Source organism: Melospiza melodia, chromosome 1 (genome assembly GCF_035770615.1).
Source record: "Melospiza melodia melodia isolate bMelMel2 chromosome 1, bMelMel2.pri, whole genome shotgun sequence".
Taxonomy (NCBI): Eukaryota; Metazoa; Chordata; class Aves; order Passeriformes; family Passerellidae; genus Melospiza; species Melospiza melodia.
Window position 1 is genome coordinate 152,570,385 of NC_086194.1, and position 27,644 is coordinate 152,598,028.

At 39.4% G+C, this 27,644-nt stretch overlaps 1 protein-coding gene across 1 annotated transcript; it reads left to right on the top strand.

Annotated features, from left to right (window-relative positions):
- The first annotated feature begins 388 nt into the window (after positions 1 to 388).
- Positions 389 to 25,906, top strand: VIRMA (vir like m6A methyltransferase associated). The gene is made up of 24 exons (XM_063172352.1): positions 389 to 471; positions 3,078 to 3,193; positions 3,425 to 3,511; positions 3,889 to 3,937; positions 4,437 to 4,605; positions 5,494 to 5,616; positions 6,440 to 6,742; positions 7,621 to 8,773; positions 9,833 to 10,324; positions 11,069 to 11,223; positions 13,161 to 13,243; positions 13,711 to 13,804; positions 13,939 to 14,483; positions 15,057 to 15,292; positions 16,023 to 16,275; positions 17,822 to 18,039; positions 19,237 to 19,369; positions 19,949 to 20,101; positions 21,774 to 21,934; positions 22,190 to 22,286; positions 23,212 to 23,378; positions 23,532 to 23,863; positions 24,767 to 24,910; positions 25,361 to 25,906. The coding sequence occupies exons 1-24, from the start codon at positions 409 to 411 to the stop codon at positions 25,516 to 25,518; spliced, it is 5,484 nt and encodes a 1,827-aa protein (XP_063028422.1). The 5' UTR covers positions 389 to 408; the 3' UTR covers positions 25,519 to 25,906.
- Positions 25,907 to 27,644: the final 1,738 nt, after the last annotated feature.

Sequence of the window (27,644 nt, forward strand, 5' to 3'; positions counted from 1 at the left end):
GGTTCTTCCAGCCTAATTAATTCTATGACTCCGTGAGCGCTGAAGCAACCCAAGCTCCGTCTCCCCTGCCAGGCGCCGGGGGCGGCAGGACCCGCCCGGCCCTCGCCCTCAGCCCAGCCCCGTCCTCATCTCAGCCCTGCCCTCAGCCCCGCTCTCAGCCCCGCCTTCAGCTGCACCCCGCCCTCAGTCCCGCCCCGCTCTCAGCTCCGCCCTCAGCCCCGCCCCACCCTCAGCTAAACCCCGCCCCGCCCCTAGCCCCGCCCTCAGTCCCGCCCCGCCCTCAGCCGCACCCCGCCCCGCCCCTAGCCCCGCCCTCAGTCCCGCCCCGCCCTCAGGCCCTCCGCTCCCCGCGCGGCCCGGAAGCGCTCTCGCGCGCGCCGGAAGCGCGTCCCCCGCGGCCCGGCCAAGATGGCGGCGGATGCCGCCACCGAGCTGCTGTTCCTGGACACGTTCAAGCACCAGAGCGCGGAGGTAAAACGGGGTTCGGGTCCGCCTCTCCTCTCACCTCCCTTCCCCTCCTCTCCCTCCTCCGAGGCTGCTGCCGGCGCTCCCTTGCTTGCGCCGGGGCCTCCCGGGAGTGCGGAAGCCCCGCTCGGGCGGGCCCCGGCGGCGGTCGGGCGTGAGCAGCCCCGGGGCTGGTGCCTTCAAGCGGGAGCTGCCGCCTCCTTCCCGCCTCGCCCAAAGCGAAGCCTGGCTCGAGCCGCTGTCCTGGCAGCCCGAGGCGCTGCTGGCAGGGGCGGAGGGTGGTGGGAAAGCAGCGGGGGTTTGGTGGTGGCGGGGAGTAGAGGCGAGCGGAGAACAAAGGGGATAAACGTGCTTCGAGGAGGCGATCTCATGGAAGAAGTTGATTTCTGAAGCGGCCGTGCCCTGCCGCTTGTGAGATTCCTGATGCTCTTGTATAGCTGATGACGAGGAGGGATATTTGTGTGTTTGTGAGATATTCCCTTAGATTTGTTCACTTTACACCAAATGAGTGTGTCAGGCTTTTTTGGCCGTGGTAGATCGTGCAGATATTGCACTTTGAGGGTGTTGGGATCCTGAGCATCTTTCAAACTGCTGATCTTGCAGCAGATTTGTCTGGGGCTGAGCTCCATGTGCCGTTCAGGGAGGAGGAACAGGACTGTTGGGGAAAAGTGATTGTGTGCTTTAGCATGACAAAGACATTTCAAATTCATACAATAACTGGACTGCGTTTATAGATAGGCATTAAAGAAGGAAAATGGAGTATTTTGAAATGCAATGAAATGAAGTTGAAAAGTTTTTCAGGAGTCTTCTAGCTGTCTAGATTAGCTAGGCCTAAATGTGTTTTTAATTCCACTATTTAGAACAGTGTTAGGTAGGGAGTGCTACCCAGTGTGGGTAGAAACAGTAGCCACTCTTATTCTTCTTCAGGACCCTATGTTCTCTTGTTGAACATTTTTAATATTTTAAAATATTTTTTTATCACTTCCATTCTTACCAGTGGCATTGTCCAAACCTGAACCTTAGTTGTGTTATGTGTTTCTTGAAAGCCTTTTTTATGTTACACTGCTGCTTCTGCCTTGTGGATTATGAGCGTTGCACTGGAACTTACAGTTCTTGGAAAATACTGCTGTGGTTTTGAATAAAATTATTTATTTGGCTTAGCTATGCAGTTTAACTGCTGTTGAGTAGTTCTGATGTAGGGTCTTTTTTAATGTTTTGTAGGAGAAATGGGTTGAATTCACTTCTTGTTTTGGTGATGTTGATGCATGGCTGTCAGGACATAATCCAGCATCATTTAAAGAGGGATTTCTCTTTATTTGGTGGTGCTCCTGGGGATGAAGCTCCCCAGAGCAGCCCTTCCTCCAGAAATCTGAGTCTCCTGCATGACTCAGATGTTTTTTAGAGGCACAGATGAGCTCCCACAGCCTCAGTCCATGCAGGCTGCACTCAGCCTGTTCTGTTCGTGTGTCTGTGCTGCCTGTCCTAGCAGGATTCCTTTGGTTCCACCATCCAGCTTCTGACACACCAGCCCACAGGCCAAGCTGTTGTGTTGTGTGCTAAAAAATGTCTGCATCGATTTTTTAGAAGACAGTAACACGTGCCTAAAACCGTATCTTAAAAACTGTTTTTAAAATTCCACTTTGTCTGTTTCATTGCTTGCTAGCTTTCTAAAAATTTTAGTACTTGCTTTCTGCTGGTTTCATTGCTTTGATTGTAGTGAAAGAGATAAATTTCAACTGCAGATCAACTTATTTTTTTATTCTTCATTTTTTTGTTGTGTTAATAGACAGATGAGTGGCTTGTGTTTTTTTCCTATCAGTTTGCTGACTCAGCTTGCTAATTGGAAATGTGATTCTGAGCTTCTCTTAAGAAAGTCTTTATATATTTACAATTGAACATGAAGTTATATGTATTGTTTAATGAGCATATATATGATAAAATGATAGATAAATGTAATAAGATGTAATGCAGTGAATTTAGTGAGAGAAGACGTCCAGCATTAATTATTTAATAGCTGCTACATGGAAAGTCACTGTAAATTTGATAACTTTCTAGTTTGCTCAAACATCTTTTTGGAAAGTAGAAGAATTCTTTATCCTTGCTGTTTCTGTGTGGTAAACAGAAATGATAAGTGCTAAAGGTTTTCAGGTGTTGCAAAATTGGAAAAATAAGCATCATATGGAAATTTTGTACAGATTTTTGTACTTACTTTTGTAAGTCAGATGTACTGAATTACAATATTGTTATAATTTTTAATATTATATTTGAAATATGAAATTTGATAATGTTTAGAACTACATCATGCATACTTTCTGTCTGGAAAAAAAAAACCTGTTACTGTTAAAAAGATTCTTGCAAATTAAGGTAGTAAATTAAGTAAATAAACTCAATAGTAACACTTTCTGTGAAAAAAATAGTGTCAAATATGTGAAAAATGCTGAGATTATATTAAAAACTATTTTTCAGTATAACAGTGTTTATCAGTGTTTAGCATTTTACAGAATTGAATTTTATTATTAAGATTGCTACATGTTCTGTTAGTAGAGAATACAAGTGCCTTATGTGGTTTGTTTTTTTACATTTCCTGACTTTGCTTCCTCTTTGTTTTGCAGCAAAGTACCAATATTGACGTGGTTCGATTTCCGTGCGTGGTTTACATCAATGAGGTCCGAGTCATTCCTCCAGGAGTGAGAGCTCACACAAGTTTGCCTGACAACAGGGCTTATGGGTAAGTGACAGACACCAGGTATCAGATTCAGGAAAATCTTCCTCTTATTGTTCTGCTGAACTTTTGTATCTCAGTAGACCTTCCTACATAAAAATGTAAAATGTATTTATGTGTTTGCTGAACGTGTAATTATTTTCGGGTGTTCCTTAAACAATACAATTTTGTGGTAGTCCTGCTTACTCTGATAAGGAATTAGCATCTAATTTAATTTTACTTTCATTCTGTTCCTAGAGAGACATCCCCCCATTCATTTCAACTGGACTTGTTTTTCAACAATGTCAGCAAGCCAAGTGCCCCTGTTTTTGATCGGCTGGGAAGGTAAGTTCCTTCAAGATTAGTGTGTGACTTCATTATCTACCTTTTCTTCCTGAAAAATTTTATAGTGCAGAGAATGTGCAATAGAAAATCCTGTATCTCCTATGAGTTTCAGGTTTGCTTTGGATTTTGCTAGTTTGTGTTTTTATCCTTTTCCTCTGATCTGTAGGGAAGGACAGAGGTTTATGCTAAAGTAAGAAAAATTTCTGTTATTTTTAAATTTACAGAGCCCATATATATTAATGCAAGGAATTCTGTAGAAAGAAGTGATTTTTCTTTCTTGTATGTATTTGTTCAGTGTTTTATTGTTGCTTAGTATTGCTGTGTTTTACTTCTGCTTTATATTAATGAAAAATGACTTTGTATCTTTCATTTAACAGCCTTGAATATGATGAAAACACTTCAATTATTTTCAGGCCCAATGCAAAGGTAATGCAGTGCGATTTAAACCTCCTCTTTCCCCCTGTCATTTAGGTGTAAATATGGTTTCATGTGGTGTGTTAGCACTGTATAAAGGGGTTTTTGTTTTAAACCTTATCCTGAAACCTGCTTGTAGTTTAGATACTCTTTAGAGTTTTCTTGTGGTTTTTCATATTGTCTTTTGATTTTTTGTTTGTTGGGTTTTTTCATTAATAGGCTGTAGTGGATCCAGCATCTAGTCAATGTATGTGCTGCAAGGAATTTAATGCTTTTGGAGAAAGATTATTTGTTGCAGTGATTGATGTGTTTAATGTGTTCTCAGTTTTCAAAATGTGGGATAAAGAGGTATTTTAATGTTGAATTTTTCTTTTGGCTTTTATGCAGATACAGATACAATGATGCTAGAGTAACTGTTTTGGAGTTGTGGAGTTGTCTTTAAGTGCTTTTTTTTTCCCCTTCTTTTTTTTTATTCCTTTTATTTTTTTTTTTTTTTTTGAAAAACCAACAGGTCAACACAGATGGATTGGTTCTTAGAGGGTGGTACAACTGTCTGACTTTGGCAATATATGGCTCAGTTGACAGGGTAATAACTCATGAGAGAGAGTCACCTCCTCCACCACCCCCTCCGCCTCCACCTCCCCAGCAACAGCCTGGATTGAAAAGGAATCCAAAACATGGTGAGTCTTGGGAGAAGAAAGAGATTTTTTTTCTTTTACAAATCAGTGTTACAGTATCCCACGTGAAAAACAAATCCCCAAATCTTCCACATTTCAGATTGCAGTGGCTTTCATTTTTCTTTGCTGTGTCTTTAGTTTCATATTTTTTTCTAGATTTATATTGAATGGTTTTAAGTAGTCTCATCCAATGCTTTTATGAGAGTGGTTTATTTGATGTGTTGCTAGTTACTTTGGATGGTAAAAATGCAGTTTAACTTGTGTGAACTCATTGTAATGTAGCTGATTGGAATATAAAAAAACTGATTAAAATATTATTAAAGTCATAAGAAAATTTCACAGTTGTAGTTAACTTTGCTTATCTGACTTGTGTAAAATACATTACAGAGGAGTGCTCTGCGCTGGTTTTGGCACAGCCATGAATAGACTCCATGGTCAAATTCCTGCTTCAGTTTTTGTTGTAGATTTAAAATTAAAACTATTGTTCAAAGTATGACTGGAAGACTGCAAAATTTGCATACTATATGCAGTAAAAGACAATTGTAAACTGTAAAAACCAGTTGAGTAAAATGTGAACTTTTTTTTAAAGCAATTCAGATATTATTGATAGAGTTACAGTATGAGTAGAGTAATTGGCATTACTCATATAAGTTTTAAACGAATATTATATTAAAAAATAAGCTTGTTTATTGATGTAGCTCTTGTTTACATCAAAAATTACTTCATCAAAAGTGACTTTAGAAAGTTGTCTCATGTAACGCAGAATATAGATAAAGTAAAAGCTGGGCAATTGTGTTCCCCTGTCAAAAATAGCCCTTAAGCCCAAAAACCTTCTGCTTTTATTCGTGAGGTTTCATTAAATGCAAGTTTTTATTTTCCCAATAAATATAGTTGATGGAGAGAAAGAAGACCAATTCAATGGCAGTCCTCCAAGACCACAGCCCAGGGGACCAAGGACACCTCCAGGCCCTCCTCCTCCTGATGATGATGAGGATGAACCCATGCCAGTGTCAGGTACAATGAGAAGAGACTGTGTTTTATTTGCTGCCCATCACTGCTTAGAAGAGGCAGAATTCTGTGTTCCTGCCCAGTGTGAAGTTTCTTATCTGCTGTTACTTCTGCTGGACAGATTCAGTTTTAGGAAAGGGATTTGGAGAAAAATAGGCTTTGGGTTTGTTCATTTGCATCATTTTTAAAGATAGTAGATTGGGAATATTGGCTGTTAACCAATGCACTGTTAAACATGCTGCTTGTGTTTTATCTGGGTGTTCTGTTGAGTCTGGTACCCATTGCCCTTCTGCATTATTCTGCAGCATCTGCCAAGTTACCCAGTCTCTGTATTGCTCAGAAGTGCCAAGAACTCTTTGTATTCATAGTCTTGCTGAACTAAGTGATTGTGTTCAGTCAAATCACGAGAAGATTTTCAAGATGCTTTTTTTGCATCTGTAGTGTATGTGATGCAGAAACCTAAAAAATATATACTGCCATTAAAGACAATAAAACATTTCTATAATACAGTAGCAAAAAATAAAAGGAGAGCTGAGGAGAATCTCTTTTATTGTATGCAGAGGAAACATGGTGACAAAGGATGTGTGAAAAGCTGAGGTAGTTAATGACTTCTTTGCCTCAGTCTTTAGTAGGAAAAGCAGTTACTCTCCAGGCACCCTGGGCTGGAAGTCACATACAGGGAGCTGAATGAACCCTCAGTAATCAAGGAGGGAATGGTCAGGCCAAGTGTATGGGGCCAGATGGGTCCTATTCATAGGGCCAGTCCTATTTAATATCTTTGTATTTCAGGAAAGTGCTCTTATATCTGAAACTTTGTATCTGTTTTTAGTGGTTGGGGAAAAAGAAGATGATGTGGACCATAGGGAGGATTACTTTGAGCCGATTTCTCCTGATCGAACGTCCGTTCACCAAGAAAGCCAGTACTCGGATGATGGAGAGGTAGAGGAAGATCAGCCAGAGGAAGGGGATGATGATGATGATGTGGATGTTGAGGAGGAGGAGGATGAGGACGACGATGACGACGACGATGACGATGGTCATACAGTAGAGAGTATTGCTGATGAGGAAGAAGAAGAGGAGGAGGAAGATGATGAAGATGAAGAAGAGGGCGAAGAGGAGGAAGAAGGTGATGGTAAGTTGAAGAGTTTAGAAAAAATAATAGAGGTTTATGAAATTTTGATGGCAGTACCTTCATGAGTATGTGCAAGGGAACTGAATTTTTTTCCCTTAGTGTCCTGGTTTAGCGCAAATTTGGGAGAAAACCTCCAAAGGGGGCCCTTCCAGAAAGCAAACCCACACGGCCCCTCCCCTCAGCTGGTTTGGGAAGGATTCCTCAGAGAGAAGTGGAAAGAACCTGTTTATTTAACAGGCACAGCACCCCCACCCAGCATCACCCTAGGACACTTGGTTATTGCAACATTGCCTTATTTGTGGTCCTGGCATCTCTCAAGAGCAGTATCTTGCTGTCAAATATTTATTCCTTTATAGTAAAACTTTCTATAAATAGAGGAAAATAGATACAGTTGTATAGGTGAGAATAAATATTCAATCTTGTTATGTTTTGTTTTAAAATGTAGGAAAGTGGTGAAAGACTATTTCTTAAGCAAAACCATGTGAAGTAGTTTATATAATATATTTAATTGTCATCTTCTTGTGTTATTTAAAGATCCCACCCATGTCTATGCAGAAATTGCAGGCTGGAAGTGTTTTTATAGGTGCAATCACTGGAAGAAAATTGGACAATATAGTTGTAGTAATGTGTATTCTAGTTAAACTTCTTCCTTTATACATTCTTTTAAGTGACTCCATTATTACATAAAAAATGCCTGTCAGGTGGGGCTTTCACTCATATCTTGACAGAGAAGGCTTTTTGTATGTTAGTGTGTGGTTGTTCTCTAGCTAATAATATTTGTGTAAAATGAATCACTACTTGTATTTGGAAGATATTCTCTGCAGTTATGAATTGGTTTATTCATAACTGATTTGGTAACTTAATCTTTCTCTTTTTAGGAGATGATGGCTATGAGCAGATTTCAAGTGATGAAGATGTAATTGCTGATCTAGAACGTGAAACATTTAAGTATCCAAGCTTTGATATTGAATATACTCCTGAGGATCTGGCATCTGTGCCTCCTGTGACATATGAACCTTTTGAAAAGGAGCTTGGACCGCTTTTATACTTCAGCTGCCCTTACAAGACTGTATTTGAAAATGAAGTTGCTAAAATAAAGGATCAAGACACAGAAAAAGAAAATTCAGGGGCAGTGGAAGGCTCAGTTAAATTAACTGAACTGTTGGAATTATATCAAGAGGAAAGGGGTGCAAAGTGGGTCACGGCATTAGAAGAAATTCCAAGTTTAATAGTTAAAGAATTGAGCTACCTGCTGGTGAAAGACACAAAGCAAGACTATATTACCCAGCTAGTAGACTGGACCCTGCAGGCTTTAAACCTTCAGGTGGCTCTCAAGCAGCCCATTGCTTTGAACGTTCGACAGCTCAAAGCTGGGACAAAGTTGGTGTCTTCATTAGCAGAATGTGGAACTCAAGGAATAACAGCACTCTTGCAGGCAGGAGTGATAAATGTGTTGTTTGAATTGTTGTTTGCAGATCATGTATCATCCTCCCTTAAACTTAATGCTTTTAAAGCGTTGGATAGTGTCATTAGTATGACTGAGGGAATGGAGATGTTTCTAAGAGGTGGCACAGATGTACATGAAAAAAGTGGTTATCAGAAACTCCTGGAACTCATACTGTTAGATCAGACTGTGCGAGTTGTTACAGCTGGTTCTGCAATTCTCCAGAAATGCCACTTCTACGAGATTCTGTCAGACATTAAAAAGGTGGTGGATCAGTTAGCAGAGAGCACTCCTCCTCTTCCTAATCACACAGAGCCAGAACAGGACCAGGACTTGGCAGGACTTGAAAGAACCAACCAAGAATATGAAAATGATGTGGAGGCTCCTATGGATATGGATCATCTTTTGGAATCGTCTAATATAAGCGAAGGAGAGATGGAAAAACTTGTTAGTCTTCTTGAAGAGATCTTCCATTTGATGGAAACTGCTCCTCATACAATGATTCAGCCCCCTGTGAAATCTTTCCCAACCATGGCACGCATTACGGGCCCTCCAGAAAGGGATGATCCTTACCCTGTCCTGTTTAGGTACAGCACTTGTGAATTCAATTGCTAGTGTGTTTCCTCTAGCTTGATTGAAATTCATTTCAGGAGTGACTTTGAGATATTTCACTTAATTCTTTCTTGGGAGATTCTAGATTGTGGATATCAAGTCTGAGAGAGTTTGATAAGTTAATGTGCCTGTTATTTTGTTGGCTTTTGATCAACCTAGAATGCACCTAGCCTGAAGTTAACATCCTTATTACTCTTTTTTAATCTCCTTATTGCTGGTAATTTGCTCACCCTTCAGTTGCATTCGTAGATGCTGGCCAGTTATGCTTAGTGCTGTCCAGTTTGAAAGTGGTTGTAATTCTAGAGTGTTCCGTTTGTTATCTTTGAACACAACTATGTGTATGGATAAAATAGGTCTGGAATTCCTCAGTCTGGATGTTGAGGTGGCAAGATGCAAACTGGTCTCAGATTGATGAAAAAGTCATGCAGTTGTGTCACTGTGCTCACTTTCACAGCACAGGCAGAGGAGCTGAGGCTTGCCTGCCTTCAGCCAGTTAAAACATCTCATGGGTTCTTACTCTGTTAGCAAGTTTCTATCTAGAAAGTATTTCTGTAAATGCTGACAGATTTCTTTGGTAGTAATGGTGTAGGTCATGGCTGAATATAGGCATCTACATGCAAAGAGTCTTCAAAAATTGCCTGCTAGATATGCTGTAATGATTGATTTCCTAGCACATTTAAAACATTGAATCTGACATTGATGATGATTCAGATGCAGTAAATTTAATAAAATACAGTGTCCTGTTTTGTGTGTAGATATAATTGAGGTTTTTATTGTTTGAGTTTTTTTAATGGGGATCAGAATTTTAGGACTTATTTCTTGTAAATATAATAGCAATTACATTTTGTAAGGTTTAAATTTTTTACTGCTTCATAATTAGTTATTATTTCTCGTAGTCCACAGAACAATAAGTACTGAAGCTAGGAGGTACATAGTTTTATATGAAGCGTTGAAAAATATTTGTAGCACTGCTGATTATTTTCCTGATTTTGGTTTGTTTTGTTTTTTGGTTTTTTTTTGGTTTTTTTTTTCAGATATCTTCATAGTCACCATTTCTTGGAATGCATTACTTTGCTACTGTCTCTTCCAGTGACAGGTGCACATCCAGGTGTGCTCCAAGCTATCCGAGATATATTGCGTTTCCTGGCACAGTCACAGAAGGGTCTTCTTTTCTTTATTTCTGAGCACGAAGCAACAAACTTGTTGGTTAGAGCACTTTGTCAGTTTTCTGACCCAGATCAAGAGGAAGGTCTGCAGTCAGATGGTGCCAACGAGGATCCTTTTGCCCTGTGGCTCCTGCATTCAACGCAGACGTTACAGTGCATTTCAGAATTGTTCTGCCACTTCCAGCGGTGCACAGCCAGCGAGGAGACTGACCACTCAGATCTGCTGGGAACACTTCACAACCTTTACTTGATCACCTTTAACCCTGTAGGAAGATCTGCTGTGGCTCATGTATTCAGTCTGGAAAAAAATCTCCAAAGTCTTATTACTTTAATGGAGTACTATTCCAAAGAAGCTTTAGGGTAATGTATGCATTTATTTATTTCCTTTAGTTTTTTAATTTTAAAAGTATCTATCTTTTATAAATAATTCCATAAATCTAAAATTTCCTTTAAATCCTGATGTTTTTATTTAAAGCCAAAACAACTTTTAAGTGGAAGCATGTAATACAAAATCAGGCCTGTCATTTGTATTCAAGTACTTAACACCCCAAATCTGTGTAGGTCATCAACAAAGTTCGTGTAATATATGTAGAGCAAACTTTTGATTATGTGGAAAAATCAGTAGGTAGGGAGTTTTTATTCAAGCATAAAACGTTGTCTGTGAAACAAGTAAAAAGTTTGACTGGGTATGGAGAGTACTGCACGCTACTCTGGGGTGGGAATATCTCAATTCTTCAAGTTCTTGTAGATGTTAAATGCAGTCATTGTTTTCTCTGGACAGGCAGTTGTACTACTTTAGGTAGCAGTGATTTTAAAATATTTGTGAAACATAGTTACATAAAAATATTTGCAAGCCACTTGACTGGATCTCATGGTTTGTTGATGCTGAAATGAATATGAATGTGTATAATGTGGCAGAACTTGTTCACTTGCCAAAAAATAGGAGGAAATTGTTTGGGTTTCTTTCATTGATAATTATATGGGGCAATCCTTGTTGAAGGTAAAAGTTATGTAGGTAGATTTTTAGGGGTCAAATAATGAAAATCTAACAGATATCCATTTGTGTTAGCTGAGATCTAAAGGAAAACCTTGTTGTTGTTTCAGAGACTCAAAGTCTAAGAAGTCAGTGGCTTATAATTACGCCTGCATCCTTGTTTTGCTGGTGGTACAATCTTCCAGTGATGTCCAAATGCTGGAACAGCACTCAGCACCTCTGCTGAAGCTCTGTAAAGCAGATGAAAATAACACCAAGTTGCAAGGTATAGTGTGTGTAATTATCAACTGAATTGTTTGAATGTATAGAAGAAATATTTTTTATGTGAATAATTAGTGCTTTACAGTTGTCTGGCTTGGATAATGAAATTACTTCTGCAGTTGCATCTGATTAGTTGAGTCACTGAGATAATGTGCAATTTTTTTCTGTTAATGAGAGTTAAATAGGAAATACTTATAGTTAGTTTTTTTTCAAGTAAAATGGCTACCATGAATTCTGGATAATTACAGGAAATTTGAAATTATTCAAACTGTGTTGATAATAGGAGAGCAAATTTCTGTAGAAGTGGACTAACTAGTCAGTGAGCTGAGTCTTAGTTTTGTTTACTATTGCTATTGCTGTGGTTTAACCCCCACTGGACACTGAATACCACACCACTGTTGCTCACCCTGCCACCCACCCCAGTGGGATGAGGAAGAGAATCAGGGAAAAACAAGTAAAACTCCTGGATTGAGATAAGAAGTTAAATAATTGAAAAAAAATAAGTAATACCAATAGTACTAATGATAACAATAGTAATAATTGTAAAAAAAAAAGGAGAGAATAGATAAAACCCAAGAAAACAAGTGATGCACAGTGCTATTGCCCACCTGCTGATCAATGCCCAGCCCCTCCCCAAGCAGGGATCATCCACTGCCAGGCAACTCTCCCAGTTTTCATACTGAACATGACATCCTATGGTATGGAATATCCCTTTGGACAGTTTGGGTCTGTTCTTCTGGCTGTGCTCCCTCCCAACTTCTTGTGCAGCTCCTCATTCACAGAGCATGAGACACTGGAAATCCTTGACTTAGGGTAAGCACTGACTTAGGGTTAGCAACAGCCAAAACATCAGTGTGTTATCAGTGTTATTCTCATGCTGAATCCAAAACACAGCACTGAACAACAACTAGGAGGAAAACAAGCTCTATCCCATCTGGAACCAGGACAGTAATGTAGTCTGACAGAGTCTTTACTACTAAATAATCCTGGGACTGTTTCAAGGCACCTAGGCCAGCTGACATGGAATAGTCCATGTTACCCCGTTACTCCATCCTTTGATGTCCAAGCTGTGTCTTGGTGTCTTCCCAGCTTGTGTTGACTTACAGATCAGGCCTGGGACACAGAAAAATCCTGCTGGAGACTATTCTGACCCCTGAACATTGAGACTCTGATGTCCAAAGTTGTGCTCTGCACTGGTTAACCCACTCATATAGACATACCAATAATCTCTTCCAAAACTTGAATGCACTGAAAGAAATCAGAGTTCTTCAAAGTTTTAGTTTAAATCTCTCCTCTTCATGCTCTTATTTTTGCTCCTCACCTGACCACTTTATGAGAACCAGATCTAGCTTTTTAAACCAAATCATGAAATCAGTCTGAGTCATCAATTTATATGCACTTGATCTAAATGTTTTTTGTAAATGTGTTCAGGAGTAATGGTTTTTAAATCTTTAAATGTCTTATCCCAGGAACTTGGGACTTTCAGGTTGTTCTAGACTAAGAGAGAGACTGATAATCTGTAACGACTTCTAGCATGAGTGAGTGCAGGGCAGAGGTTGGCTCTAATTGGGCACTTAATAGAAGTTTTGTGCTTAGTTTGTAATAACCTGTGCTTTACATTAAGGGGAATGTGTTTTGGTTCTTTTCTTTAGCTTACAGTGCCCCTTAGTGTCTTTTGTAAAAAATGATCTGATTACAGATAATGAGATGAAAATTTTCTTCAGATTGACTTGAGCCAAATTTTGTCAGTGTGCATAATATATATTGCCTGTTCTGGAGTGCTGGTTTTGTTGATGCTGTTCAGCTGGCTACAGCTGCGCTAAATGCCCCACAAATTTCGCACTTGGCTTTAGTGCCTATTGTGTAAATTAGGTACATTTTGATTGGAAAAGGTTTTATGATCATAAATTCGCTGACTTAAGTATTTTGTTTTTTCCGCAGAGCTCAGCAAGTGGCTGGAACCTTTGAAAAATCTTCGATTTGAAATAAATTGTATTCCAAATCTTATTGAATATATCAAACAGGTCAGTAAAATACAGGTAGATGTTATCTTTATTTATGTTCTATAAGCTTAGACCTTTTGTAATCTGATGTTTTGTCTTAGATATGTACTAACATATTTAAAAATACATACTGTTATCCAAAAGAGATGTTTCTATTAAAGCTTATGATCTAGGCTGGGTCTTGCATTGTTATATTTATTGAAACGAAATCTAAGGTAAATATATGATGCAAAGATCTAATTATTTAAATCTTTGAGCTTCCTGTAAAACACAATGCAAATGTTGTTGCTCTTTTTTTTTAGTTTCTGCCTTAATTATGACTGCTTACCAAAAGGTGAAATAGTTAAACTTAAATTTTGTGACACACAGTAACTAAGTAGAGAATTTGAATTCTGTAGCATGAGTATACTGCAGCAAGCAGTATACTCATGAAGTCCTTCCTTGTAATACAGGCTCATTCCTCTTTTCTTTTTCTTTTCTCCTAAAAGAATATTGACAGTTTGATGACTCCAGATGGAGTTGGTCTTCCCACTGCACTTCGTGTTCTCTGTCATATTGCATGTCCACCGCCTATGGTAGAAGGTATGGCTGATGGATTTGTACAGGTTAAAGTACAAATCTTAGTTTTGAGTCTTCTACTTAAACCTGACTAAAGTGTAACTGTGATTGCCCAGGAGAAATTAGAAATACAGAAATATTATTTCTTTTCTGTATAGGTCAACAGAAAGACCTTAAGTGGAATCTTGCAGTTATTCAGCTCTTCTCTTCCGAGGGAATGGACACCTTCATCCGGGTGTTACAGAAGCTGAACAGCATCCTTATTCAGCCTTGGCGACTCCATGTCAACATGGGCACCACGCTGCACAGAGTCACTACTATTTCCATGGCCCGCTGTACACTGACTCTGCTTAAAACAATGCTGACAGAGCTCCTGAGGGGAGGCTCCTTTGAATTCAAGGACATGCGTGTTCCTGCAGCACTCGTTTCCTTACACATGCTCCTCTGCTCTATTCCGCTCTCAGGCCGCTTAGACAGCGATGAACAAAAAATCCAGAATGACATTGTTGATGTCTTACTGACTTTTACACAAGGAGTTAATGAAAAACTTACCATTTCTGAGGAAACTTTGGCAAACAATACTTGGTCTCTAATGCTGAAGGAAGTTCTCTCATCAATTTTGAGAATTCCTGAAGGCTTTTTCTCTGGACTTATACTGCTTTCAGAGTTGTTGCCTCTTCCACTGCCCATGCAGACTACTCAGGTATAACTGAGATGTATTCAGTTTTTAAAGAATTTTTATTATTTATATATAACGCTTTGACCATTTTTGTAGTGGTGGAAAGAACAGATGTGTGAAAGGATGAATTAAAGTTGCAGTAAAGCATTTGGGCTCGCACAGACTCTTTGTAGATAAGTCTTTTTCAGCAGAAACAATATTGGTATTATTTGGAGCATTTTTCCTAAGTTAGCAGTCATATGTTGTTCTTTTGTCACTTGTGAGATTATCTAGACTCCTGTTACTTAAATGACTGTCTCTGAAGCTTTTAATTTAACTCTGAATGCTGAACTTGGTATATTAAGGCTCTTCTTTCTTTAGTCATGGATCTTGAATTTGTTATCTTTATTAAGTAAGCATAAAAAGTGTGTGGCAATCCATGCTCCTGAAAGAATCCCTAATTTGCTGGCTCATGCGCTGTCATCTGGTGAACAATGAAAATGGCATTCCAGATTTTTAATGAAGACAGTAGTCGTACTTTGTTTATACATTGTGATAGAATTCAGATTTTATCATAAAAATTGACAGGAAGAACCCTTGTGCCCTTCTGTTGTGCAGGTAATTGAAGCCCATGATATTGCAGTGGCACTGAACACCAGGAAGCTGTGGAGCATGCACCTCCACGTGCAGGCCAAACTGATCCAGGAGATCGTTCGCTCTTTCTCCAGCTCGTCCTGCCAACCCATTCAGCACATGTTGAGGAGGATTTGTGTTCAGCTCTGTGACTTGGCTTCACCTACTGCTCTGCTCATCATGAGGACAGTATTGGATCTAATTGTAGAAGACCTGCAAAGGTATTTTTGTTTTCTCTTGCAAAGATTTTGTTGATGAACTGTTAAATTCACCTTGCTTCTGCACAGTAGATTTAGCAGGAGGAAAATACTTTTGGAAATATTATGCCTTATGGGCTGAACAAATTCTCATTCCAGTGCTATATGCTGTTGTGTCCTGATAATGCTTAAGGTTGCCTGAGAACCAGCTCATACCTCTAGGTTTTAATGTAGACAGTTTCATGTTGCATGTTTATGGTAAGTATTTCAGGAAGATTTTCTTCAGGTTGGCTTTGCAAAGCCTCGTCTTTCCTATAAAGAGCTTTTAAGGACCTGTATGACATAAATAAGAAGAGCAGGCCAGTAAAGTTTGCTGTACTGGGATTACATATGTGTTATAGATGTTTGTAAACTAGTGCAAGTTGAATGATACAGGTTCAGAGGGTTTTGAAACTGAGTGCTCTTTCTTTAAAACATAATTATCCCCTTAGATACTGTTTACATAACAGCATATTTATCTTATGCAATTACATACCCTACAGTATATTAAATGCACAGTAGATTAATTAATGATGTGACCAGAAGTTCTTTAGTGAAAGTTGAGCAGTAAGTAAATGGAACTGTAAGTTTAAGTATGCAAACTAGGTGAATTTTTTCTAAAATGCAGAATTATATGACTCCTGTGATGGTTGTTTTTATAGTTTCTTAGATCACTTTAAACCAGCTTTTTCACAGTGCACTGATACCCTTTCAGCAACACAGAAGACAAAGAGAAGCAGTACACTGGACAGACCACTCGACTGCTTGCTTTATTGGATGCCCTGGCTTCACATAAAGCTTGTAAATTGGCTATTCTGCATCTTATCAATGGAACTACTAAAGGAGATGAAAAGTATGGAGAGGTTTTCCAGGAGCTCTTGGCTTTGATGCGATCAGCTGGGGACAATGTCACTCATCAACAGTGTTCTGAATATGTAACTTCCCTTTTGCAGTCCCTCTGTGATCAGGTATTGGCTATATTTAATGCATAATGTGTGTTGATTGTTGTAGGAGAAAAATTAAATGAGATTGTTTCTTAAGTACCTCTCTTTTTCCAAAATTAAAAAAAATAACATTGTTAAAACACAAAAAGTGTGCATGGTTTAGGCTAGTTTGGCAGATATGCTGCCTTCTTGCTCTTGAATGTGAATACTTTCCATTTTATGACATGTCTTCTGCATTATGTGCACTGTTCTGGCAGCTCATTAGAGACCAGAAACTGAATGGCACAAAGATTTCCTGTCCCATCAACTGAGAGAGGGATACCATTTCTCCTTGTGGGCCACTGACAAAACTTGAGTTGTCACTGTTCACTTCTTACCTAGTTAAATAAATATGTATCTCTTAGTGATCTAACTGAAACCTCTTGAAAATGTATTCCAAATATAATGATATGTATGCTATGCTGGTACTGTAGAACTCCTCCATTAAAAAAAACCCCAGAAGTTGGTAGAGCAAGGTAAGAAATGCTCGTTGAAAGCTGATTCATAGACTGGCCCTGTAGTTTTTAATCAATGTGTGCACAGATTTGCATGCCATCATTTGTCTCACTAGTGCATGTATTTATTTGATCCAGTGCTTCCTCAGTTACACAAAAGAGATGTGGATGTTGTTGGTCAGTAGAGACAATCAGCCATTTGCATATAAACAAGATATCTCTGTCCATACAAAATCGTTGGGAAAATCAATCTTATTTTATTTTATGTAAAACACGGAAGTGACAGAAGGTCCTAAACTTCATAGGTGGTGTCTGCAGCCTCTTAGTTTTCACAGAACCTTAGAATCAAAGCATATCTTGAATTGAAGGGGACCCATAAGGATCATCAAGTCTAACTCCCCACCCTTCACAGGAATATCTAAAACTAAACCATGACTAAGAGTGTCATCCAGATGCTCTCTGAACTGTGACAGGCTTGGTGCCTAATCACTTCCCTGAGGACCCTGTTCCAGTGACTGACCAGCCTCCCAGTGAAGAACTTTTCCTGATGTCCAACCTGAATGTCCCTTGATGCAGCTTCATTCCATTTCCCTGTGTCCTGTGGCTGGTCAGCAGAGGGAGGAGAGCACCTGCCCCTCTCCTGTTCCCTTAAGGCACATGTAGATTGCTGTGAGGTCACCCCTCAGCATTCTCTTTTCCAGCTGAACCAGCCAAGGAACTTCAGCCTCTTTGACCAGTGTTTTGAGATTGAGAGACACATTGACTACCTAGGCAGGAAACTGTGTATGTTATCCAGTGACTATTGGGCTTTAATTTTAGCTCTGCTACAATATTTCAGAATTTGAAGCTTTTATGTTTCAGAAATAAATAATGGTTTGTAACCCTTAACAGGACTGAACAAAAAAGATATTCTAGATTAGTATTTTGCTGGTCACTAATAACTGAAAAACTGGAATAAGATGATAGAGGGATAGTTGAAAGAACCCAGTGCTTCTGACTTCATGTATGTATGGTTTATATTTACTGCAGGCATATAGAATGCATTTTTACTATATGTATAACAATAATTCTTTTAGGATATTGCACTTATTTTACCAAGTTCATCAGAAGGCTCTGTGTCTGAATTAGAGCAGCTTTCCAACTCCTTACCAAGCAAAGAGCTGATGCCCTTAATTTGTGACTGTCTGATGGAAACATTAACAAATTCTGAGAGCAGTTACAGCTGTCTGCTGACATGCATCCGAACAATGATGTTCCTTACAGAGCATGACTATGGCTTCTACCACTTGAAGAGGTATGGTATTTTATGGTATCACTGACAACTTAAAATTATTTTAAAACTGTAGTGTGGAATAATTTTTTACATGTTTAGTCGAAAATGTTGAGGATGAGGCATCTAAGCTTTTGTTTGTCATTGGGGCTTCCGTGTTTTACTCAGTATTTTGGTCTTCCTTCACACTCTGAATAATTTCTGCAGTATGCATATGGAAGCACTGAGTTTCAAGAAGGAGACAAAGCATTTGAAACAGGTTTGTACACTCTGTTTCCCCACTCCAAGGCTGGAGGATTAGAATGAGATGTAGTGTTCTTGTTCTTTCCCTTTTGAGACACTCAAAGAGCTCTCATCTGGAACACTAGACAACTGTCTGTAATTCCTGTCTTTTTAGGGGATTCAGTTTGCACTTCCCCGAGTGTTCTGATCTCCAGACAATTAAGGCTTTAGCAATTAGTTGTTTTTTTTTTCCACACTATTTTTGTTCACTCACTTTGAACAGAATATACATGTATTGGACAACATGTTGTTTTGCTACTTGATTCTTTGTCCTGTATTTGGACCTGTTTCTGTTTGCTGAAGTTGAAGTGCAGAGGCAAAAAGGTGAGGTTTGCAGAGAGAAAAAGGAGCCTTGTCAATATAAGGTGGTTCAAAACACTTTACAAGTTGTGGATGCAAGAAGCCTTAAAACCACCAATTAAAAATTAGCAAGTTACAGATGCTGTTCTCGCATCTTAGAGATGCTGGATCCCATGTGTCCAGCTGTCAGCTTCAGTGCACAGCCTTGCTATTTCTGTTCATGTTGCCTTTACAGTTTGTTTTCTGCAGTTAAGCATCAGGGGATGGAGTGAAATTGTAGCTGCAAGCATGATCCTGCTTCATACATAAGGTCCTTGTGCAAGCACATATTTCTGTACTTCAGTCCCTTTTCTGCCAAAGATGAAATTGTGATGTCTTGAATGTTTTGGAGGTAGTATATATAGCTGTATATGTGCACTCTGAAATATCTGCAGATGTTCTCACCAGACAGTACTGGTGAAAACAGGAGTCTAGTGTGGAGAAAATAATGAAGCTCCAGCTTTGTAATCAAGGCTGAACTTGATAATTGTAAAATTTGCCAGGTTTATTTTGCATATATGCCATTCTAGCCAGTTATGGTGGAACAGTCACAGTGTATGTACTAACAAAGTATTTGCTCTCTTTTTGTTTTAAAACCAGCTCTCTAAGAAAGCACAGCAATGCTCTGTACACTGTATTGAAGCGAGTGATAACTAGTTTCAGCAAAGACACAGGTGAACTGGCCTCTTCATTTTTGGATTTTATGCGACAGATTCTGAACTCTGATACGCTGGTAAGCAAATATGTATTGAATGCTTGAACTCAGCTGCATTTTCTGAAATCTGCAGTGTGAGACATGCTCAGGAACAATTATTTCAGAAAGCAGTTGATTCTGCAGATTGCTGGGTGGGGCTTTTCCATCAGTAATGTTAGTGCCATCTTTAGTTTTTAATGAAATGTGTGAAAGCTGGGCAGGGATGTATGTTTAGTAAGTAAGAGGGGTTTTCAGGAGGAAGAAAGGCATATCTATTCACACTGATTTCCTAAGTGAATAGTGTGCTCTGGTGTCCCACTTTTAGATTCACAGCATCCTGTTAGAGAGCTGCTGTACTGATGTGTAGTATAGAAAAAACTATAGAATCTGTCATACAGACCTCATCTAGTACAGGAAAGGGTTGCATTCATCTTGATGCAGTATATAAACTTGCTTGTTGAAGTGTACTTTGTTAAAATAATTTACATCATATATTTTTAAATCAAGAGAACTCATTTTGCTAATTTGCTCTAATGTGTGTTAGAATTCAAAGGGGTTTGCAGTCCAGAAGTGCTGAACATTTATGAGTACTCACTCCTTAACTGTCAAATATTTTAGGGATGTTGTGGAGATGAGGGAAGCCTTATGGAAACAGATGGATCCCATTCAGGCAGAACGCTGGGTCTTACCACTGCAGAGTTAAAACATCTACTACAAAACAAAGAAGAAACCCCAGAAAGCCTGCTTCTTGATCTGGAGAAACATGTTATGGTAAAAGAGTTCAAATAATCAAGTTGATATTGCAGTTTTCTGTTAGCACATCCTATTAGCCAGGCAGTTGATGGTGTCATGGAAGGCAGCACACACCTACAAGCAAAGGGTGTGGGGTAGTGGTGAAGCAGATTGTTAATGCAATACACAGCAGGAACCCCAGCTTAGCAGTGGCTCAGTGTTACTGGTGACTGGTAAGTGGAATTAATACTTGGGGCTGGATATTGCTGGGCGTTTTCATCTGAGGCCTGAACAATGGATACCTTTTCAGTGAGTTTGTGGATGCCAGTAGGATGGGGGGAGTGACTAATCTGACATACAACAAAGCCTCAATCCAGAGAGATCTCAGTAAATGCTTTAGGATTGATTTAGCAGAAAGTTTGTGTGGTTCATTAGGAAAAATGCAAATGTCTGCAGTGAAACAGGATAGTCCCATGCCTCGTTGCAGGCTGGGCTGACAAGGGCTGGGTGGTTGTGTTGGCTGATAGGTTACAGGTGGGCCAACAGTGAGGGGTCACTAGAAACAGGTGAGTGAGTGAGTGAGTGTGTTCTCAGCCATCCTGGAAGGAGCATGGTCAGCACAGCCAGGGGCCTTGTTGTGTCCCACCACAGGATGCTGCTGAGCTCTCATGTGAGTGTTGTGTTCACCTGTGACCAGCTTTGCCCTCTCACCAGTTCTAGAGAGACCTGGGGAAACTGGAGAGGGTTCCACCAAGGTGCTCAGGGACCTAAAGAACGTGTGCTAGATAGGAGGAAGAAGCTGGGCTTGTTTAGCCTGGTGAAGAGGGCTCAGGAACTATTTCACAGTTTGCCACAGCTGTTTGGGAAAATATTAACAAAGATGGTGGAATCAAACTTCTTTTGGTAATTCCAGATGATAAATCAAGGGGCAATGCCCCCAAATTGTGGCTTCAGAGGTTCAGGTTGACATTAGGAAACAAAAAGTTACCCACTGAGAGAGAAGGAGAGTGAAGCACTGAACAAGTCAGTGGGGCTCTGGGCTCTGTGACTGGAACTTTTTTTTAGACATGACTGGATAAAGTTATGGCTGCTGACCTGACCTGGCTTTGATGATAGTCCTGCTTCAAGCTGTGATGGTGTGGACTGGACTAGAGGACATGCAGAATTCAATGCATCCAACTTTTCTGTGATTATAATTGCAAACTTAACTCTAATATTCAGAGTGATTCTGTGTACCTGATGGCAGCCATGCAATAGATAACTAATTTAAGAGAGTCCATGAAACAGCTGCTCCACAGCTGTTGATCAAATGCCTTTCAAGTGCTTTATTCTCTCCTGTCCCTTCCCTGGCTGCCTACATCTATTAACTAAGAGATTAAAAAGCCAAAGTTGTTCTGAATGGGGAACAGCAGACACAGGACATTGGAATGCTTTAATAGAGAGCTTCTTAAATAAAACCCGGGGCAGTGTCTTCCTTGGGACTGTTATAAAGGATATTGCATCAGTTGAGAATGGAACCTAGGTGCATGGTATGTTTAGTACCACACCTAGGAGCTTTCTGCTGTTGTTTGTGTACTCAGGTGTCTTACTTTCACTATTTGTGGCTGGGTAGACTGTTGTATAGTAACTCCACCTTTTTTAATAAATAAGCAAAACATTATTCCTTCTGTGCAGAGGGGAGAAAATTCTGATTTGTTCTGTGTTGACATAGGATCGTTCTAAGGAAGATGATGGCCTTGAATCCTTACTGGACAACATTGTTGGAGTAAGGCAGATGTTGGAGTCAGCAGGTGATTCTTGTCCACTGAGTGACCAAGATGTTGAGCCTACTCTTTCTGCACCAGACTCTCTTCAGAACTTGTTTAACAACAGGTAAAATGGTTGAGTGTGTCAGCAGTGATTTATTTGTGAAAACTGAGTATTTTATGCATACGTAAATTAAGTATATTAAAAACAGGATCTAAAGAGCACTGTTGTCACTACTACCCACGAGTCCCAATGTATCTAATGTCATGTGAGTATCAAGAGTAGAGCAGCAGTGTTCACCCCGGGTCCTGTGGTGCTGTGTATGCTTGCAGGTGGTTGTGGTTCATAACCAAGCAGGCCTTTGGCCTTGTTCTGTTGTAGGACTACGTACGTGTTGGCAGATGTGATGGATGACCAGCTGAAGTCCATGTGGTTCTCACCCTTTCAGGCTGAAGAAATAGACACTGACCTAGATATGGTAAAAGGCTTCATTAGTGTATCTGAAGTGGTTTTAAAAATGAGGGTTAATCTGAACTAGTAGCATCAGAAATTCATGTGGCCAAATGGATTGTTTTCCTGAGCTCACCTTTCTAACTTGACCCAGATAGAGAGGCTCATTTGTTAAAGGGGTTATCAAATGCTTTCAGATTGACTTGGAAGCTGCTACAAAATTGGGATCTTTTGCAGTACCCTAGGGGAACAGTCGCTGTGTCAGTCTCAAACTGCTTTTGCACTGCTCTTGAGGCTTTTCATCAGTTTGTATTAAAGGAAGAAAATAATGTTATTTAGTTTCTTTTCCTTGCTTGTCTTCTGTCATTGCAGTAATATCCACAAGAGCCTCATAGGTTCACTTTTTTTTATTTAAATATTTGCTCTGAGGTTACAGAAGGGGGAAATGTGGAAGTAGTAAATGAAACTACCTGCACAAAAGTTTTTCACAGTTTTTGAAACTTCTGGATTATAAACTTGAACACTAATAATGAAAAATACAGTAACATTCTGAGTTTTTTAGAACTAAGGAATTGGCAGTGTCTTAATTTCTTGTGTGAGAAACAATCAGTTTCTGTTGACTTCATTGCATTAATTCCCTTTTAGTTTTACTTTTTTAATTTACATGCAAAGATAGTTGTGGTTTAATTTCCTTAGCAAAACCAAAACTGTATAAAAGTGACATTAATAAATTTATAGAGCTCTATCTTAAGCAAGAGAATTTTCAACTGTGGGTCATTAAGTGGCAAGATAGGTGTTCATATTTGAGAGCTATGCCCTTCACTCCTTTTTTGTTCAGATCCATCAAGATAATTTTGCTGCAGCTGTGCTGCGTTTTTTGTTACTGCTGCTCTTTTTTTTTTTTTTTTTGGAGGTGCTAGTAATGATGTTTTGATTAAATTCTCTCTTTGAAGGTAAAAGTTGACTTAATTGAACTGTCAGAGAAGGGCTGCAGTGACTTTGACTTGCAGGCTGAATTGGAGAGGTCATTTTTGTCAGAACCATCATCTCCTGGACGCACAAAAACCACAAAAGGGTTCAAGCTTGGCAAGCACAAGCATGAGACCTTCATAACTTCAAGGTAAAATGAACTTAATGAGTTAACAGTGGCTTCAGCATTGATTTGTATGTTATCAAATGTCAGATACCTTTCAAATTGCATCTCCAGTATGGAGAATGCCTGACCATCAGTAGTACAGTGTTACATTAACTAAATCATGGTTTGTCACGACAGTGGGAAATCTGAGTATATAGAGCCTGCAAAGAGAGCTCATGTTGTGCCACCACCCAGAGGAAGAGGAAGGGGAGGATTTGGACAAGGAATTCGACCACACGATATCTTCCGTCAGAGGAAACAGAACACAAGCAGGCCACCCTCCATGCATGTGGATGATTTTGTGGCTGCAGAGAGCAAAGAAGTGGTTGCTCCAGATGGGATACCACCAGCCAAAAGGCCACCAAAAGTGTCACAGAAGATTTCTTCGCGTGGTGGATTCTCAGGGAACCGTGGAGGACGAGGAGCTTTTCACAGTCAGAACAGGTTCTTTACACCACCTGCTTCAAAAGGTGTGTTGGTTCCTGTATTAGAACTGGAGTAGATGCATGCTAAAATTGCTTCAGTAATACTAACCCAATTTCCTAGCAGTTTATCGTCCCCGTGTGAGATCTTCCTGAAGCAGTGTTGTTGCAATGAGTTGTTTAGCACCAGGAAAGGTTCTCTTGAAGGTGAGAACCTCCAAAGCTGTAGATAGCTAATTTGAGAGAAGCCATTAAACAACTGCTTCACAGCCTGTTGATCACAAATGCCTTTCAAGTGAAACAAGGCTGTGAATTCCCATGCTGCCTTTCTGCCTCTCTTTTACAAAAGGAGTCAGCTGTTTCAGCAACTCTTGGAATGCTTCCCTGCCTTTTGTGACATGTAGTTACTGAGATCAAGCACCACAGTACATATTTGGGTTAAAATGAGGGTTTGGAATAAAAGGATGGAAGATCCTGACAGGAATACAATGCGATCTTCAGTGAACCTGGAGATTGTAACCTGCAGAGTGTTAAATTTCTTTCATACATAGTCAAGATTGCATTCCTTTTCCTTCCATCCCATAATTAGGGCAAGTCCTTGCAAAGTAGAAACAGAAAATACTTCTATTCATAAAGTTATAAATACTAGAATTTATTTCACCACAAAATCTGAAAGTATAAGAGTTTGTCTTGATACGCTAGATAATGTGAATTCTTTTCAACTTGAGTCCTTGCCTGATAAATAGATCGGTTCCCTCATTCTGTGCAGAATAATTTGTAGACTTCAAGCTGGAATACTGCAGGTATGTTGATACAGAGTATCTTTATCTATTTGAATTGTATAAATATTATGTTACCACCCTGAGTATTGTGAAGATTCAAATGGGAAAAAAAACCCCAAACCCAGTGATGTTTGCTCAACAGTGCGTTGGTTTTTCTCTCCCTATCTAGGAAATTACAGTCGTCGTGAAGGTGCTCGAGGCTCAAGTTGGAGTGCACAGAGCACGCCCAGGGGAACCTACAATGACAGTAGAGGTGGTCAAAGCAATTTTAACAGGGGTCCACTGCCACCACTGAGACCATTAAGTTCAGCAGGTACATGGTATTCATATGGGCATCGAACTATAGAGAATTCCTTGAATTTCATTTTTGCTTTACAAATGAAACCATGCAAGGATGCTGCAGACACCTTGAAATTCAGCAAATGTTTTAAGCATATGTGAACAGTTGTCAGTGAGACCATGTCAAATGCGCGCTTTCGTACGAGCTGCCCTGTAACCCATAAAACTTGCTGAATTGAACACTTGATCGCAGAATCTTAATTTTGCACTCAGACTTTTGTCATTCGATTCTCTTCGTACCTCCATGGTAATCATAGCGCAATTAAAGCAGCAGTGCTTGCCTAAAAGAAAAGTGAAAATTAAAAGGAGGAAACAGACGCTGTTTGTATCTCATCCTGGTTTTGTTTCTTACGCTTTGGCAGCAGCTACTCCGCCTAGGGCTTTTTTTTTTTTTCCAACTGAGTATACTTTTCTTTGCTTTAAGGCTACCGACCGAGTCCTCGCGATCGTGCGTCCAGAGGCCGTGGAGGAATTGGACCGTCCTGGACAAGTGCTAATAGTAGTAGCAGTGGTGGCTCAAGAGGGAAATTTGTTAGTGGAGGCAGTGGAAGAGGCCGTCATGTACGTTCCTTCACACGATAGAATAAGACCCAGTGGTGGAACAGCTCAACCTTGTGGACTTCTGTGAAGATGACAAAGAAAGCAGCGTCACTAACGGACCAATTCAGTTTCTGGTATCTGGAGGACACCAAGAGAATATTTTTGTCCGAAGAAAAAGCTTTTGTTTGATACAAGAATTGAAATTTCAATAAAATTCAAGACTTTTTGTGTACAATTGTAAATTTTTTGTTCCTTTTGAAAGAATGTTTCAGTTTTTTTGTGGATTTCAGTAGACTATACTCAGTAAAGCACCTCTTTCAGTTAAGACTTGAAGAACTTCTTAAATATTCATTGTGCCAAAAGAAAGGTGCAAGTGTTTTGTGTGTGACTTATTACTGCAAGAAAATTAAAAAATATGTATGTAAGGCAATTTTGTTTTTTTTTTTCTCTCAGGTTTAGAGCCATTAGTCCTCTTTTCCTTTGTTACTTTATTAGCCAGTCTGGGTTATTAATCAATGAGGTGTGTCTGCCAGGAGGTGCAGTAGCCAGTGATGGAAGGAAGAATAACTGAAAATAATTAATCTGTTAAAGTATACAAATGTCAATGTAATTTATGTAGGTTTTGTTGTACATCTTGGGAAATGAGATTAGAAACTTCTAAGTCCCACACCAGGCAAAATCTGAATAAAGTCTGTCACTAACTTCAGGAAGAATAAGTCAACATTCCATCATTTACTTTACAACTCCAGCTCATGCATTAGGAGGACAGGAGTTATTTGACTGGAAAGCAGCATATACTTTCAGTTAAAAATCAAATACTCATACCCTTAGAGTACCTGGAGTTAATTTGTTCCCTCCCTCTCCTCTGCCTAACATAGTTGAGAAGAGGGCAGAGACACAGGTGTGTAACCTGAGCCAACATGTAGTATATAAAGAACTGGAGTTTTGTTCCTGTGATTAGACTGAGATACAGTGCAAAGAGAAGAAGGAGGAGTAGGAATTAATAAAGAAATATCACTACTCGATTAAATTCTGAATTAATTTTCATATTGAATTCAGTGAAGTAAGGTTTTATGTGTTTGCATTCCTTTGGGCTCCGTGGGTTTCATAAAATTAACAGATTTTCAGTAGCCATTGCATTTTTGGACAGGGTGGGGTAGCCTAAAGGCCACATGCAATATTTGCAAATGAGCTCCACTGTAAGACTTAGTTTGATTTTCACTTATGCTTGGTCTGTTGACACTACAGAAGTGCTAAAGAGGGGTCTTACTCTACTTAAATACTGCCTGTATCGTATTTCAAGTGTTTCTAAAGTATGGTATTGTGTTAAACTGACATTTTTTTACCTCTATACTGCCTGACTAAATTAAGTAGGTTTTTCATTTGATAGACAGAAGGCCCCTATTAGCTGTATTTTTCCTGCATGGAGACTCTGAGACTGTCCTACTGCCTGGGAGGTGATTGAATAACCAGTGAAAGTGGGGAACGCCCATGAACTGACTGGGTTCACCTGTGGGGAGCAATATCGGTTCTTAAAGGGTTGAACCTTGTTTAAAATAACATGGACAGATTTGGATTGGAAGCTAAACAATTTTCTGAATGGTAAAATACGAGGGAGATGTAATTTTACTAATAATGACTAAAATGGGCGGAGCTTTCACAGGCATTACTGTTATTAATGCTATTTTTTTAAGGAGCACTGCATAAATATTTTTAAAGCTGACTCACTCCTTTATACCATGTGTTTAAGGTGGTTATTTTTTTAGAATTTTACTGTTTTCAAAACTAGCAGGGATATAAATAATTTGATTTCTGTCAGGGAATTTGAAATGAAAAGTAAAGTATCAAGCATGGAATAAATATGTAAGTATTCAGTACTGGTTCTTCAAAGTTTAAAATATACAGCATGTCACATTAGAAATTTTCAAACTAGGAGGAAATAAAGGGTTGGTTACATTGGTGTATGAAAGCTATGTAAATTTAAACTTGAAAAAAGAAGTGTGTTATTGTTTTTGGTTTTTTTTACTATTGAATTTAGTTCTGTGACCCTTCAATACAAAGTGGTTCCTTTCATGGATAAATTCAGCATGAAATAATGCTGTTTAAAACTCAGGTGTTACTTGGTTTGCTTTTTAAAATGAGATTGCTACCATAAGTAAATAACACTT

What these genes read in the sequence shown, in the direction of transcription:
- VIRMA (XM_063172352.1), top strand. Translation starts at nt 409, where the DNA reads ATGGCGGCGGATGCCGCCACCGAGCTGCTGTTCCTGGACACGTTCAAG. An exon ending in GTTTTTGATCGGCTGGGAAG is followed by an intron (nt 3,512 to 3,888) that starts GTAAGTTCCTTC and finishes TTCATTTAACAG; the next exon opens with CCTTGAATATGATGAAAACA. An exon ending in ATTGTAGAAGACCTGCAAAG is followed by an intron (nt 15,293 to 16,022) that starts GTATTTTTGTTT and finishes ATACCCTTTCAG; the next exon opens with CAACACAGAAGACAAAGAGA.